The 13,458-nt window shown below is 43.1% G+C and overlaps 1 protein-coding gene across 1 annotated transcript in view; it reads right to left on the reverse strand.

Annotated features, from left to right (window-relative positions):
- lrrc7 (leucine rich repeat containing 7) overlaps positions 1–13,458 on the reverse strand; it is a 78,672-nt gene that overhangs the window by 6,633 nt on the left and 58,581 nt on the right. The window contains exons 21-30 of the mRNA XM_040128835.1: positions 11,800–12,303; positions 10,728–10,952; positions 10,384–10,618; positions 9,290–9,640; positions 8,401–8,646; positions 6,643–6,855; positions 4,245–4,412; positions 1,927–2,046; positions 1,452–1,662; positions 593–867 (exon numbers count right to left, since the gene is read on the reverse strand). Coding sequence (XP_039984769.1) covers positions 593–867; positions 1,452–1,662; positions 1,927–2,046; positions 4,245–4,412; positions 6,643–6,855; positions 8,401–8,646; positions 9,290–9,640; positions 10,384–10,618; positions 10,728–10,952; positions 11,800–12,303 — 2,548 coding nt within the window. The remainder of the gene's footprint in view (positions 1–592; positions 868–1,451; positions 1,663–1,926; positions 2,047–4,244; positions 4,413–6,642; positions 6,856–8,400; positions 8,647–9,289; positions 9,641–10,383; positions 10,619–10,727; positions 10,953–11,799; positions 12,304–13,458) is intronic.

Raw genomic sequence — 13,458 nt, forward strand, 5'->3', positions numbered from 1 at the left:
CGAATGACTTGGTGTTCCTGCCTAAACTGCTGCAGTGCTCTCTAAATATCACAGATTTAGAACTACGCCCCCATGGCTTTTTCTAGACCCGTTTCTTCACAAACTGTTAGGAAGCTAAAATTGTATTGTGTTTTGTCTCCTTTGGATGACTGCTTATCTGGGGCCATCTGAATCCCCTTGCCAACCTCAGCATCTGATCTCCTAACCATCTTGTCCTGCTCTGAATGAATGCCGGTCTCGCTAGATGTAACACGTAGACATTAACAACTGCCGTCTTTCCAAATTAGTTTGCTGTCGAGTCATCAACCGCAACGGCAACAGCGGCTTGTACGGGTTTCAAGCAACACCTGGAAGTATTTTGTGGCAGAGCCGCGAGCTGAAGAAAGCTAAAGTCAGGTTACTCTGTCACAGTTACCTACGTTTGTAGCTTTATCAAACCATTCTCCTTTATTTGTAGGGTTACTGAAAGGACCCACATCCACAAAACTAATATCCATTGTAACCTAGTTACTATATATTAAGCTGTCATTTGAGCACAGCCCATTTTCAAACAGACCTCCGTGATAGCGTGGGATGTGGTTTGCAGACAGACAGATACCTGTTCCTGGAAACCGTCCGTACTCTTCTGGCCTTTAGTCTGCAACAGGCAGCGAGCGCTCTGAGGCCGTGGGTTAGTGTGGGTGGTCATGACCACCTGGTTGCTATGGACCATGCCCTGGTTGCCGTGGTACTGGGGGTTGGTGGCAGGGAGGGAGGGCTGATGGGAGGTGTGGGAGGTGTGGGGGTTGTACTGGGGCTGGTTGCCGGATGGGGACATGGCCATGGGCAGCCCGGTGCTGGGGTAAGCCTGACCAGGGTTGGGAAGGGCTGGATGGAAAAAAAAAAAAAAAGAGACTGAAATAAAACATCCAGCTGTTGGTTATTGTGTAGACTGTCACATGGTACACATGCTGTACTTAATTTTACATCGACTGACTGACTTTCAGATTTAAAATTAGGGCAAATTCAAATCAACTTTTATTGTGCTACAGTTCCTTGAACTGAATTTAAGACAAATGAAACCAACAAAGAAAATCAGCTAGGGCTGAAACTATCGATGATTTCATTATTGATTAATCTGCCTTTTTTCAGTTAATTGATGGATCATTTTGTCTACAAAATGCCAGTGAACGGTGAAAAATGCCTGTAACAGGCTACGCCATCAAATTGTCAAACTGTGGATTGACTAATCGATTAATCGACTAATCCTTGCAGCTCTGCTATCAGTACCAAACATTTTCAGAATAAACAGGACACAAGGTTACGGCTAACGAATGCTAGTGGTCGTCCCTGAGATGTTAGTGTTTAATGACCCTCGATTAAATCACTCTTTAACTGTCATGGAGTCGCCTGACCACAGAAAGACAAAGATACAGTATGACGACCACGACTGTTTCATTCCACACATTTACCTTGAGACATGTTGCCTTGGTACTGCCCAGGCCCCCCAGAGGGAACCACTGACAGGGGCATCCCCGGTTGGTATTGGCCCCCCTTGTTCATCATCCCGTCGTAGCCCTGCTGCCCGACCACACGGTGAGGCGTGGCGGCCGAGGAGGAGGAGGAGGAGGTGACGATCATGGTGTTGTGTGATTGGTGGGAAGCGTTGTGGGAGTGGGTGCCCTGCGGAAAGAGAAGGGATAGTTGGAGACATGGCAAGTTCATTTCCTCCTACCAAGCCTCAAGATCCCTACTGGTGGAAAGATCAGCAGACTATTTTAATAGCTGCAGAAAGAGCCTCTATATATCTTACTGCTGCTAAGTTTAGCTAAATATTGTCACAGTATGTTACCCTTACACCATGTTGACAGTCCGTGCAAAATACGCTGCAGAAAACACTGTAAAACTTGAGATCAAATGCGTCACTGATTAGACAACAACCATCACCTTTTTCATGAGGTTGTCAGGTGGGACGTCCCTCCTGCCAAGCGAGTAGGGAACCCACTGGTTGCTCCCTGACACCCCCTCCTGGTCATTATCCAGCATGGCAGCCTGCTGAGAGGGGGTCTGAGAGAGAGCGAGAGAGAGAGAGAGAGAGAGAGAGCGACGGGCTGACCATTGCTGAAAATGAACTCTTAACTATAGAAATTTAATCCATGTATTGACCTTTCCCTGCCTGAGTTTCAGGGAGGCTTGAGTGAGCGTTACTTGATAAATTGTTATGTTTTAAGTGCGATTGGGGCTTTTACTGCCGAGTGAATAGATTTTCCCTCATCAGTGAAGTAGAGGAATGTGGTGTGAAGTGTTGCCAGCAGTCACCATGTGGTTGGTCTATTGCCCTGACCTTTGACACCAGAGCGTCTGATTTCAAGTCTCTGAAAACTTAAAATTGTTAGCATTTCTCTACAACATTAAAGATTCGTGACTAAATAATCAACAATCAATATATCTATTTTTTTTTTTAAGTTACAGGTATTATGTAATGGTGATTTGACATTCAAGAACTCAGCCAGTTTCAGTAGGACTATGTGGATGTGGTTTCATCAGATTTGATTGACAGTGACCAAACAATAACTGTCTGATTTACAGTCCATTCAGAAACTTTTTATGAAATTCTTTATGTGGCAGCCTTATGCTGGAATAAAAAGTTTTTTTAAATTTCCCATAATGAAAAAGTCAAAAAAAAGATTTTTAGAAATTTTTGCAAATTTACTAAAAAGGAAAAGTACACAACGCCCTTTGCTATGACACTTGGAATTTAGCTCAGGTGCCTCCCATTTCTCTTGATCATCTCTTGTGATGTTGCCACACCTTGATTGGAGTTCGTCTACGGTTAAATTCAATTGATGGGACATGATTTGGAAAGGCAGACACTTGTCCATTTGAGGTCTCACAGCTGACGATGCATATCAGGGCAAAAACCAAGCCCCGAGGTCGAAGGAACTGGCCGCAGAGCTCAGAGACCGGATTGTGTCGAGTCCCCAGATCTGGGGAAGGCTACAAAAAAAATTTCTGCCCAATTTGAAGGTTCCCAAGAGCAAAGTGGGCTCCGTAGTTCTTACATGGAAGAAGGAGGAGGCAACCAGGACTCTTCCAAGAGCTGGCTGCCCGGCAAAACTGAGCAATTAGGGGCGAGGGGCCTTGGTAAGAGAGGTGACCATGAACCTGATGGTCGCTCCAGAGATCCTGTGTGGAGACGGGAGAAAATTCCAGAAGTACAAGCAATTCCAAGCGTCATGTCAAAGATCAAGAGAAATGGGAGGCAACTGAGCTAAATTTCAAGTGGCATAGAAAAGGGTGTGAATACTTGTGTCAGTGTGATATTTCAGTTTTTATTTTTCAATAAATTTGACTTTCACTTTGTCATCATAGGGTCTTGAGTGTAGATGGATGAGGGAAAAAATGAATTTCTTTGATTTTATTACAAGGCGTTGTGAAATGTGAAAAAAGTGAAGGGGTCTGAATACTTTCTGAATTGCACTGTAAATGTTGAAGGTGTGTGACTTCCCCTTTTCCTTACTTCAAAACAGTGAGAAGAGCACAGAGAGAAAAAAACGAAATAATGGAATTTCTGGTGTTAAATAACCAAAACTGGCGGGAAATCGTGAGTACACATAGGATCTCATTACCCACAGTAAGAATCTGTTTGAGAAAACAAGTTCTCAGAGCCTTTAAAAGGTTTCCCAGTTCAAAAATGTGAATAGTGAATAGTAGAGAAATAAAAAATAACCTTTATAGTTAATAATAACAAGTATGCCAGCCCCATGTTAAGCCCTAAAATGGTTGAATATGGTTTAGACATGCCTAACAGCTCCATGTGTCGGAAAAAACAAATATCTGCCTGTAGGTTGACATAACGCAGAAGCGTACTTTACGACGGCACAGACAGACGTCTCTTTGTTTGAGCTGCTTCATTCTCGTCGAATCCAAACTCTTGAAATACCAATCCATCGGCAGAGTCTCTTATCTGGCTGCTGTACTTTTTGTCGTACACGGCTGCCGATCGTGTCCAGAAAGACTCGTGGGATTTTAACGCCAAAAATAAGGTGTATCAGACTCAGCTCACTGTCACTCACAGATTGAGAGGGTGGACAAGGTTGTTTCAATAATCTGAATTATAACGGCAGTAATGGCACACGGTTAAATAATAGTTCATGGTAGCTGTATTCAGGTGAGGAGGCAGTGGCAGCTATTCTCTCTAATTACCTATGTGTGCAGTAATAACAGCAGTACCAGGGGTTCATTGTTCTCAGAGGGATACTCACAGCGTTAGCAGGTGGAGGAGGAGGTAGTGGCAGCCAGCGGCCAGCAGGGGGCTCATGCTTAGTGTTATTGTAAAGGTTAAAGTTCAAAGTGCTGCTGCGCCCCTGGCCGTGACCCCCGCCCTGACAGAGCATGCCCAGCGTGAGCGTGTTGTGCTTTAGGACACCACTCTGATTGGAGAAGACAACATCACATGACATGGGTGAATGTAGTGGGGTGGGGGGGTGTGGGGGGGCAAGACAGCAGGCTGCAGCGTGGTGACAACACACTGTGAGCTCCACAAACAAATAAACAAACAACAATAGCACTAATAAAACAACAACAACAGTGCAGAGCTGCTGAAGGCACAGAGAAATGTTAGCTAGTGGTCGGTCAGTACACACAGAACATTATGTCATACAAGCAACAACTGGTGGACTAGTTCATTCCAACATTGGTGTGTACGTTTCGTTATGTAGTAACATATGTGGGTGTTCAAACAAACAATAAGCCCAATCCCTAACTGACACGTAATGAGTACGAGGGTCTGTTGTGGTGTTTTAAGCTTCTGTGTATCGAGAGACAGTATGTTTCAGTGCTTCGCCGAAACGCCATCCCACAGCTCGGTTCAAATGTCTACACCAAGATTTGTTTTTTTTGTTTCGACAGGGTGGAAGCAATCCGCATGTCTGTACGGTAAATACGAAGCTACAGCCAGGAGACATACAGACTTGGAAACAGGGGGAGACAGCTAGCCTGGCTCTGTTCAAAGGTAATGATGTCCGCCTGCCAGCGCCTCTAAAGCCCCTTTGTTAATATATCATACAGGGTTTCTGCAGGTTTCATCAAGTTAAATTTAAGAATTGCCACCTTGTTAAACATTTTTAATGCCACGTAGAATAAAAATTTAATACCTGTTTCACCATTATACGCGCCGAAGAGTGAAAGAGTGATGGAAAACCAGTTGAGACAATATCGACCAACAGTCTTCATTACCATATCACACTTTTTCTTTTCGTGCATATGACAGTAACTCCTAATGACATAATGGATTAAATGAACGTGACCTGGGCCTGGATAATCAGCAGAATGGCTGGATGGATTAACCAGTTAAAAATTAATTATAATATTGGGAAAAAAATAAATAATTTTTTGCAACTATGAAAATAATAGTGAAATTATTCTTAAAGGTGATTTTAGATTGAGATTAATCCATCAAAAGTAAATCTGTAGCTATTCCGATAATTGATTCATCGCTTCAGTAATTTTTCAAGCAAAATGTCAAACATTTGCTGGCTTTAGTGACATATACGATAGTAAATGAAATATCTCCAGGTTTTGGATTTATGATGAGACAAAACAAGAAAAAAAAGCAGGCGAGAAACAACTTTTTAATATCTTCTAGGAAACTGAATTCAGAGCTACGACTTTTCTTGCCTGCAGATACGCTGGTTTTAACTTGTTTGCTTAATCCATTAAAAAACCGAAGTGTAAAATGAGAGCTTGTGCTTTTGCGGGGGTCATCAGCTCCATTTCTTCATGGGGCCAGAGGCCTTTCCGGAGCCCTGTCATTACTGTGAGCAGAGACTCCAGGAGGTAAATCCACCCAATCAAGAAATAGCTACAGCGTGTGAGACATTTAGGCGCTGGCAGTGGATTTTTTTTTTTTGCTAAATTATGCTAAGTTAAACTCATGGCCTGCTGTCTGTAGCGTTATATTTAGCATACAGACATGAGAGGGGAATCAATTTTCTCATCTACCTTTTGGCAAGAAAGCGAATAAGACTATTTCCCAAAATGTCTAACTGTTCCTTTAAAGACACTAGTGTTCCCTAGATCAGTGTTGATGCTTACGCTATAATTACAGTGCCAAGCAAAATATTTTCACCCTTAACTGGATCTGAAGATCTTTTTTTTTCCTTTTAAACAGGTGAAAATTTCGGAGTCCAAAAAGAAGTGACTCTGATCAACGGCAGATTTTTTTGTTTTCAAAGCAAAAAACAAATAAGCTACAATAAAATCTATCCACTAAGATTATCTTTGTGACTTTTCACTCGTTTCAAACAAAGATTTTATGACTCAACACAAGATCAAATTCTTGTCACAATGCAGATTTTTTTTTTGCATTGTATCTCAGGACATGTGATTTTCTTCAGCACATATCCACAGTAGTGAGTGTGCAGTAAGTCAGGCTGACAGAGCGACAGTGTGGAGTGGACACACATGCGGCCGGACACATATCAACCTTAACAACGACACATGTCAACCTTACAACACAGACTTACACAGATACAGACAGGGAGGGCTTACGAATGTTGTATATGTGTGTGTGTGTGTGTGTGTGTGTGTGTGTGTGTGTGCGCGTGTGCGTGTGCGCGCGTGCATCTCCCTCTTCGGTGAGTCTACGTTGCGCTGACATACCCTGTCCAATCGTTTGGCCTCTATGTGCCTGAGTAGCTGTTGCCTCCAATCGGCAGGCATCTTGGAGGTGATGTCTTCGGGTTTCTGTGGTGCGACAGGTCTTACTTTGATGGTGTCGTCAGGTGGTTTCTCAGGGCAGGTGGCCAGGGTGTAGTCTGGGGGCATCTTTTCCAGCAGGGCGGCCATGGTGGGACGAGCTGACACTGGACGGGCCTGAGGGACAAAAGGTTTAGATTTTGTAAAGATAAGTAATTAAGTTGGACCTGATAGTGATACTTAAACTGCACTACTCAATATTTTGATATTGTGTGTGTGTGAGTGTGTGTGTGTGAGACCATAGAGAATTAGCGCCAATTTTGCAGTTTCCTTCAATTTTAATAAGGTAATTATATGTATTTACTCAAAAACCAATGTATTGCGTAAATCAACATTTTGACCTGATGAGTTAAAAGATTACCAAAGTGAATTTATCCTGATGGTAACAACAACATTGCATGGCAATCTCTCCAACCTTTGTTTAGAGAGTTCAGTTTGGACCAACGTGGTGGGCTAACTGACTGAAACCATCATTGCTCCGTTCAGTGGCAGGACATCGTGGCAGGTTTAAGTATCCCGTGGTGTCGTGAGAATACCGAGCAGATAGGCACAAAGGCTGCAGTAAGTCAGACACTCCACCAGACAACGTGTGTTTGGCTAACGACTGCGAGAATAAGACTGCAGTCATAATCGCTCAATATTAGTTTCCCAGCTCTTAGCTTCCTCGCTGTGCTCTGCTCCCTCATGCTGAAAGGTGCGAGATGAAGCGCTTTGCGCATCTAATCGTTATGCGGCCGGACGCCTCCCCGTGACTACTTTGGGAAAGTCAGAAACCCAGAACATCCTGAAGGGATTATTTATGTACTTGGGATTGCCTTGGTGTCTAGGATAGGGCCGAAGCAAAGGACACTTGCGCTACTCAGCTTAGCCTGCTGCTACAAAGACCTGGACCCAGGTAACTGGTGGAAATGTACAATGCAATGCCGAGTCCTCATACTGTAACCTGCATTACAAATTAGGCCGTTTGTCAGTGCCCTCCAAAATTACCCAAGCAAGCGTTTTTCATTTATAGGTAAATAATTCCACTTGGGTGAGGTTAGGGAAAGATGGTGGTCACGGTTAAAAGAAACCAAAGTTTACTGACTTTTTGTTCAGCTATAAGAACACTTCTACTTGCCTTTTTGAATTTAAACAGAGATTTTTTGGACATTTTTAAGCTTTTTAAATAAACAATGCTGCTACTTTTCCCAAGTGAAAAGTGCTTTTAATACATGAATACAGCTATTTTGCTATTTTTCTGTCCTCTTTATTGATTTCAATTTTTTTTTGTCATTATATTGAATGTGTATATGTCTTTGTTGGTGCCTGGTACTGACTTCTGCAGCACAATTACTGTATGAATACATTTAGACGGTGTATGCAAAATACAAATGAATATGTGTGTTGGTAATGCCTACTTGGCTATTAGCTTACATAGCTTAAATCGACATTTTCCGTTATTTTCTCAGATATATAGACAAGACAACTAATGGAACAGTCGAGAAAGTAATTGACAGATTAATCAATAATTAAAATAATTTTTAGTTGCAGCTCAAATTATTTTATGGGATTTTAAGGGACTCCAAGTTAAAACAAGATTGTGTGTGAAACAGAAATAAATGCAAAGACACACAGCTTAAACACATTTACAGCAGCAGGTTAGGTGACAGTCAGTCAGCCTACCTGAGATGCTCCGTAGGTCTCAGTGCTGTAGCTCCTGGCGGACAGGGGACGGCGCTGAGTCAGGCTCTTAGTTGGATAACCAATCATGGGCTTCTTCTGTTCCTGGTAGGTGGGATAGTCATCATCATAGCGACCATTTCTCTTGCTGTGCAGCATCTGGCTCTGGCTGTCGGCCATGTTGGCGAGAGCAGAGTGCTCCATGGGGGTGGAGTAGGCAAGAGCCCGACCATAAAGAGGAGGGTCCGCCTGAGGAGAGGAGAGTTTCATCAGTCCACAAAATTTAAAAAAAAAAAAAAAAAAATTCTCCCCTCATCCAAATTCATGTTATTCCGATTAATTCAGTGGATGGAGTAACATTACATAGAGTGAATTTAAAAACTGGTACATATGAGCATTAATATTACATGACATGAAATAAAGATTTTGGTTCACAGTAGTCTGAAACAGTCAGGTGATCTATGCATCCAAAAAGAAGTTCTGTGTCTCAGTGAAAATACTGGTTCTCAGCCCACCATCAAGCAAATTTCCTTTTTAAAAATGTCAGTAAAATGTAACTGAAGCACATTTAAATGAACTGTGCAAGAAGCAAATAATGCAGCTTCATCAGAAAACAAATCCGCTAAAAATGAAAGTCTTTCAATAACTGCTAAGGACTGTGTCACTTGCTTTATTTTGCTTAGTGTCAGCCATCTAAAGACAAAAACAGAGACGCAGTGTTGGAAATATTCTCACGCGCAGAGTCACGCTGTCGTGGTTGTGGCAGACAGATGTGCCACAGACGGCTTTAATAACAACTGTTTCCAGGTCGTTATTCATTTTGACAGTAGGAATAACACACGCACATACACAAATGAGCATAATTTGGCAGACAACATACAGTAGTTCCTACCTGCTGTCTGTACTGAGCCTCCTGCAGCGCCTCCTGCTGGGCTTCATGGACTCTGCGGAACAAAGCGAGCTCTGTAGAGCTCACCAGTGAATCCGCTCTCCTCAGAAACCCTGGCCTGGAGCGCTGTGTTGGGATTGGCTGCTGCTGCTGGCTGGGCAGTCCATCCTGGTTGATTGGCGATTGGGGAAAAGAAAACATCTCCAGTGGTGGATACGCACGATACCGAGGGCTCACTAACTCCTTCGGTAATGTCTTCCCTGGCTGATTTAGGTACTCCAAGGCCTTCGATGCATGGTTGATATAATCTGGTGTGTTGGGAAAGGGGGGGGGGACCCGACGGTCCATGGTCACCTGATTGGTGAGAACGGTAACCAGTGAGTCCATGAAAAGTTTTTGGAAACAATTGATATCACCTCACACCGATATTACCTCGCAAGAAGACAGTTTGTAAAGTTACTGGACAACTGCGTTATTGGCCATGGCTGTGTTCAAACACGGCAGCGAATTAAAAACAAAATCAAGTTACTGTGGGCTTCTACGGGGCAGCATGATAAAATCCCAACCATAAGACAAAAGATAGAACAAATAAAGTAAAAATCAGGATAGGCTCTCCAATAAAAGTATGTGTGACGAAGCGATTTAAAAGGTGTGTCACTGACTCGGCCAGTCTGATTTCCTCAGGTAGGTCATTCTAGAGCCTCGGGGCCCAGAGTGCAAACTCTTTGTTCCCCTTAGTTTTCAGCCGGATCTCTGGGACAGATAAAAGACCTCTGCCTGAGGATCTCAAATTTTTGCACCGGCTCATATGGAGCTAATAGATAAAGATAAATATAGCTGAATATAATAATATGATACAATGAAACCTATACAAAAAATATTGTTCGAATAAATATATGTGAATGCACATTAATAGCTTTTTTAGTTTAGTGATCCCATCCAGAAAATGTTAAGAAATACATTGCATAAAGTCTACGCAAAAAAAACCCAAAGAACTAAGTTCATGTTATTTGAGGTTTGTGATTGAGGTAGTTTTGTTGAGTTTTTAAGCTGAAAGTAGTGAATTTATTTCATTAAGAAAGTCTAGGGCTGCTAACCTGGGGATTGTAGTTCTGGTCGAAGTGGTAGGCTTTCTGTGGGATAGCAGGTTTGTGGTTCTGTCCTAGCTGGTTCTGGTTGCCGGCTCCATGTCCCGGGAAGCCCAGCTCATCGTCTAACATGGGGGCAGACTGCGATCGAGCCATGCTGGTCGGCTCCATGGACCCGGGCAGTTCCGGACGGTCCAAACTGGTCTGCTGCTCAATGGACGAACTGTAGCTGTCCATGGGAATACTGTAGAGAGAAGAGCAGGAGAAATCAGCTTCAACGGCCACAACTTTGCAATCGCTTGAGCTATTGACACGATATTTGTGAAGAAAGATAATCTTAAAAGTCATCCTACCTGTAGACCTTGTAGGAGCCAATGTCAATCTCATCAATGCTCTGTGACTTCTTAAACTTGGACCTCGTCTCTTTCATCATGGGGGACAGGCGGTCCGAGCTTTTACTCATCACCACCGTCACCTTGTTGCCCCCGCTGACACTGAGCTGATCCTTCCTGCTCTGCTCCCCCTGATTGTCGTGGTACGTCCAGCTGCCGGGCAAAGGCCCTGCTCCTTGTTCCAGTCTTGGAGCAAAGGGACGGACGTGAATTGTTATACTAATACAAGACGCAAAAAATTAAGGACTGGAGCAGGGTTATAATCGTGGGAGCAGAAAACAAGGACTCGTAAAACAGTGTCATCATAGCCTAATAATCAGATGGTGCTGTCGTGTTAGTTCTACTCTATTATTCATTCTATTTGAAGATCAGAAATGCACAAGGGGTCCAGAAGCTTCCTAACTTTTTTTTATGTTATTATGATAGTATGTCTTCTGTTTAAGTTCTAATTTGACTGTAGATTATCCAAAGTCAGTAATCTATTAATTATCCAAACTCATATCTAAAATCCTTCATAAAATGAAAAGATATTTTTTTTAAAAGGCACATTATAACAATTCAGAGCCCAGAGTGATGGGTTCAAATAGCTTGCTTTGTCCAAAATTATTCAATTTACAATTTTATCAAAGTGAGAAAATCAGAAAAATGGTCATATTCTGAGAGGCTGAAATCCGGTGAATACTTGGTATTTTTTGATTGAACGCAAGTATAAATGTTTAATTGATTATCTGTCAACTAACCTTTTGATCCATCCACGATTTATTAAGTACATCATTTGAGAATGAAATTAGTCAAAGCAGTAAAAGTTTAAAAAGAAAAGGACAAAGTTATTACAGAGCACTGGTTCTCTAAGAAAACCCGGGGGTACATTGGATAAATTGATGAAAAGACTGCAACTTCAACCAGTGAAAAGGGTACAAATGCTGCCGTACTGGTTGGTTGAAATGAAAACCTGCAAACCCTGGGGGTCGCGACGCCTTCCCCATTAAAACATACCCATTTCAGGGCTAACCGAGGGACTGTCAGAGCTTACCTTGAGTCTAGATCCTTGCGGTCAGGGTTGGGGCTGGAGGTGGGCGTCAGGTCCAGCTTGGAGGGGAAAGCGGTTCTGTCCTCCAGCGGGCTGGGGGTTCGGGTCCAATTCTGCCAAGGATTCTGGGGAGGTGCAGAGGACTGTGGGTCGTTGTCCGGCGTGGAGCGTTGATTGCTGTGGAAGGGGAGCGTCTGGGTGTCCAGCTCCAGAGGGACTCCCACGATTCGCTCTTGCCTGAGGAGTGGGCGCCGCCCGTGTGTCGACTGGCTGCGGGGTTTGGAGCCCAGTGGGGGGTTTCCCTGACTGGCAGTGGATGACGGAGGGTCCAGAGGAGACTCCTCAGCATCGAAACCCGTGTTGTCATAGTGAGGAGCCTCAGACCAGTCGAAAGGCTCGCTGAGCGGGCGTCGGTCCCCACGCTGCTGCAGGGTTCCTGATGGAGGGGTTTCTCTCTGAGATAGCAGCGGCTTGGAGTCAATAGGCTTAGGGAACGACTGAGCCAGTCTACGGTGACAGAAAATATTAAACACTTATTATGCTGGAAAATAATTAAAATGAAGTGAATTATAATGAAGCTCCGTACAACATTATTATGTGCTGTTTATTTAATCAGAGCCAATGGGCACCGGGAACAGCATAACTTTCTCTTCCTCTCTCTGAAACATTGATTTGGCCGACAACCACGTTTGTTGTATTTAATGTTTCCGAGAGCCGCCTCGAACCGAAAATATGAATGCCTTCAACCTCCCTCGCTGCCACTTGCAGTTTGCAAATACCAAATGTTTCACAAGTACACAGGCAACGGAACAAGCATACAGATTGTGATCTGCACATCACCCCGGGGCACGTGAAACCACAACTCTAATGTCAAAAAATACCAAATCAGGCTTTCAACCTGCAGGTGCTCCTTAGGAAGAAGAGAGGCATGGGAGGAGTGAGGACAAGGAAATTAGATTTAACATTATTAGAGACTGGGTTTCCACGGACGGAACAAATCGAAGAGGTTATTGATCGGAGGCTGTAATGTCAAAAAGGAAACAGAAAAAACAAATCGTCAGGGTAAAATCATTCAATCCAATCTGCTGTCAGATTCCTGATTTCCTTAAGACTGTCTGAGGGACAAATCTGAACATCTGACTCATATTTTTGTTCTTTCACGATGACTCTCACATCAGCTTCGACGCGTCTGGTTGTATCGGTTCTCAAGGTTGTAAGTTAGTAGAAACTAGTAACATGAATAAAGAATTTGAGCAATTCCGGGACGTTAAAATGTGTCAACTACCTGGAGGCTCCCCAGCAAGCGTATTCACTTTGAACAGATGTTGATACGTCAGCCTGCACTGCACAATGATGAAAACTAGAGCTAGATCAGTAGATCAGACAACAATTAGCTTATTGCAGCACTATTGTTATCACTGTATATGTCAGATGATAAATGACACGAAAAATGTCAAAGATGTCTTTGAGGAAGCGTAAACATATCGACGAGTTTAAGCGATTCTAATCAAAAATGTTTATGTCCTGTCCAAAAGAGTGTTGGCCAGTATATTATTATCATACTTTTAAAAAATTCAAATAAAGTTACTAAATTGAGACGTTTGTTGTCGTTTATAACATTTCCGATTTGGACTCAAAATAGTTTCTAACCACGTTTTGATA

Source organism: Xiphias gladius, chromosome 6, assembly GCF_016859285.1.
Source record: "Xiphias gladius isolate SHS-SW01 ecotype Sanya breed wild chromosome 6, ASM1685928v1, whole genome shotgun sequence".
In the NCBI taxonomy this organism is placed as follows: Eukaryota; Metazoa; Chordata; class Actinopteri; order Istiophoriformes; family Xiphiidae; genus Xiphias; species Xiphias gladius.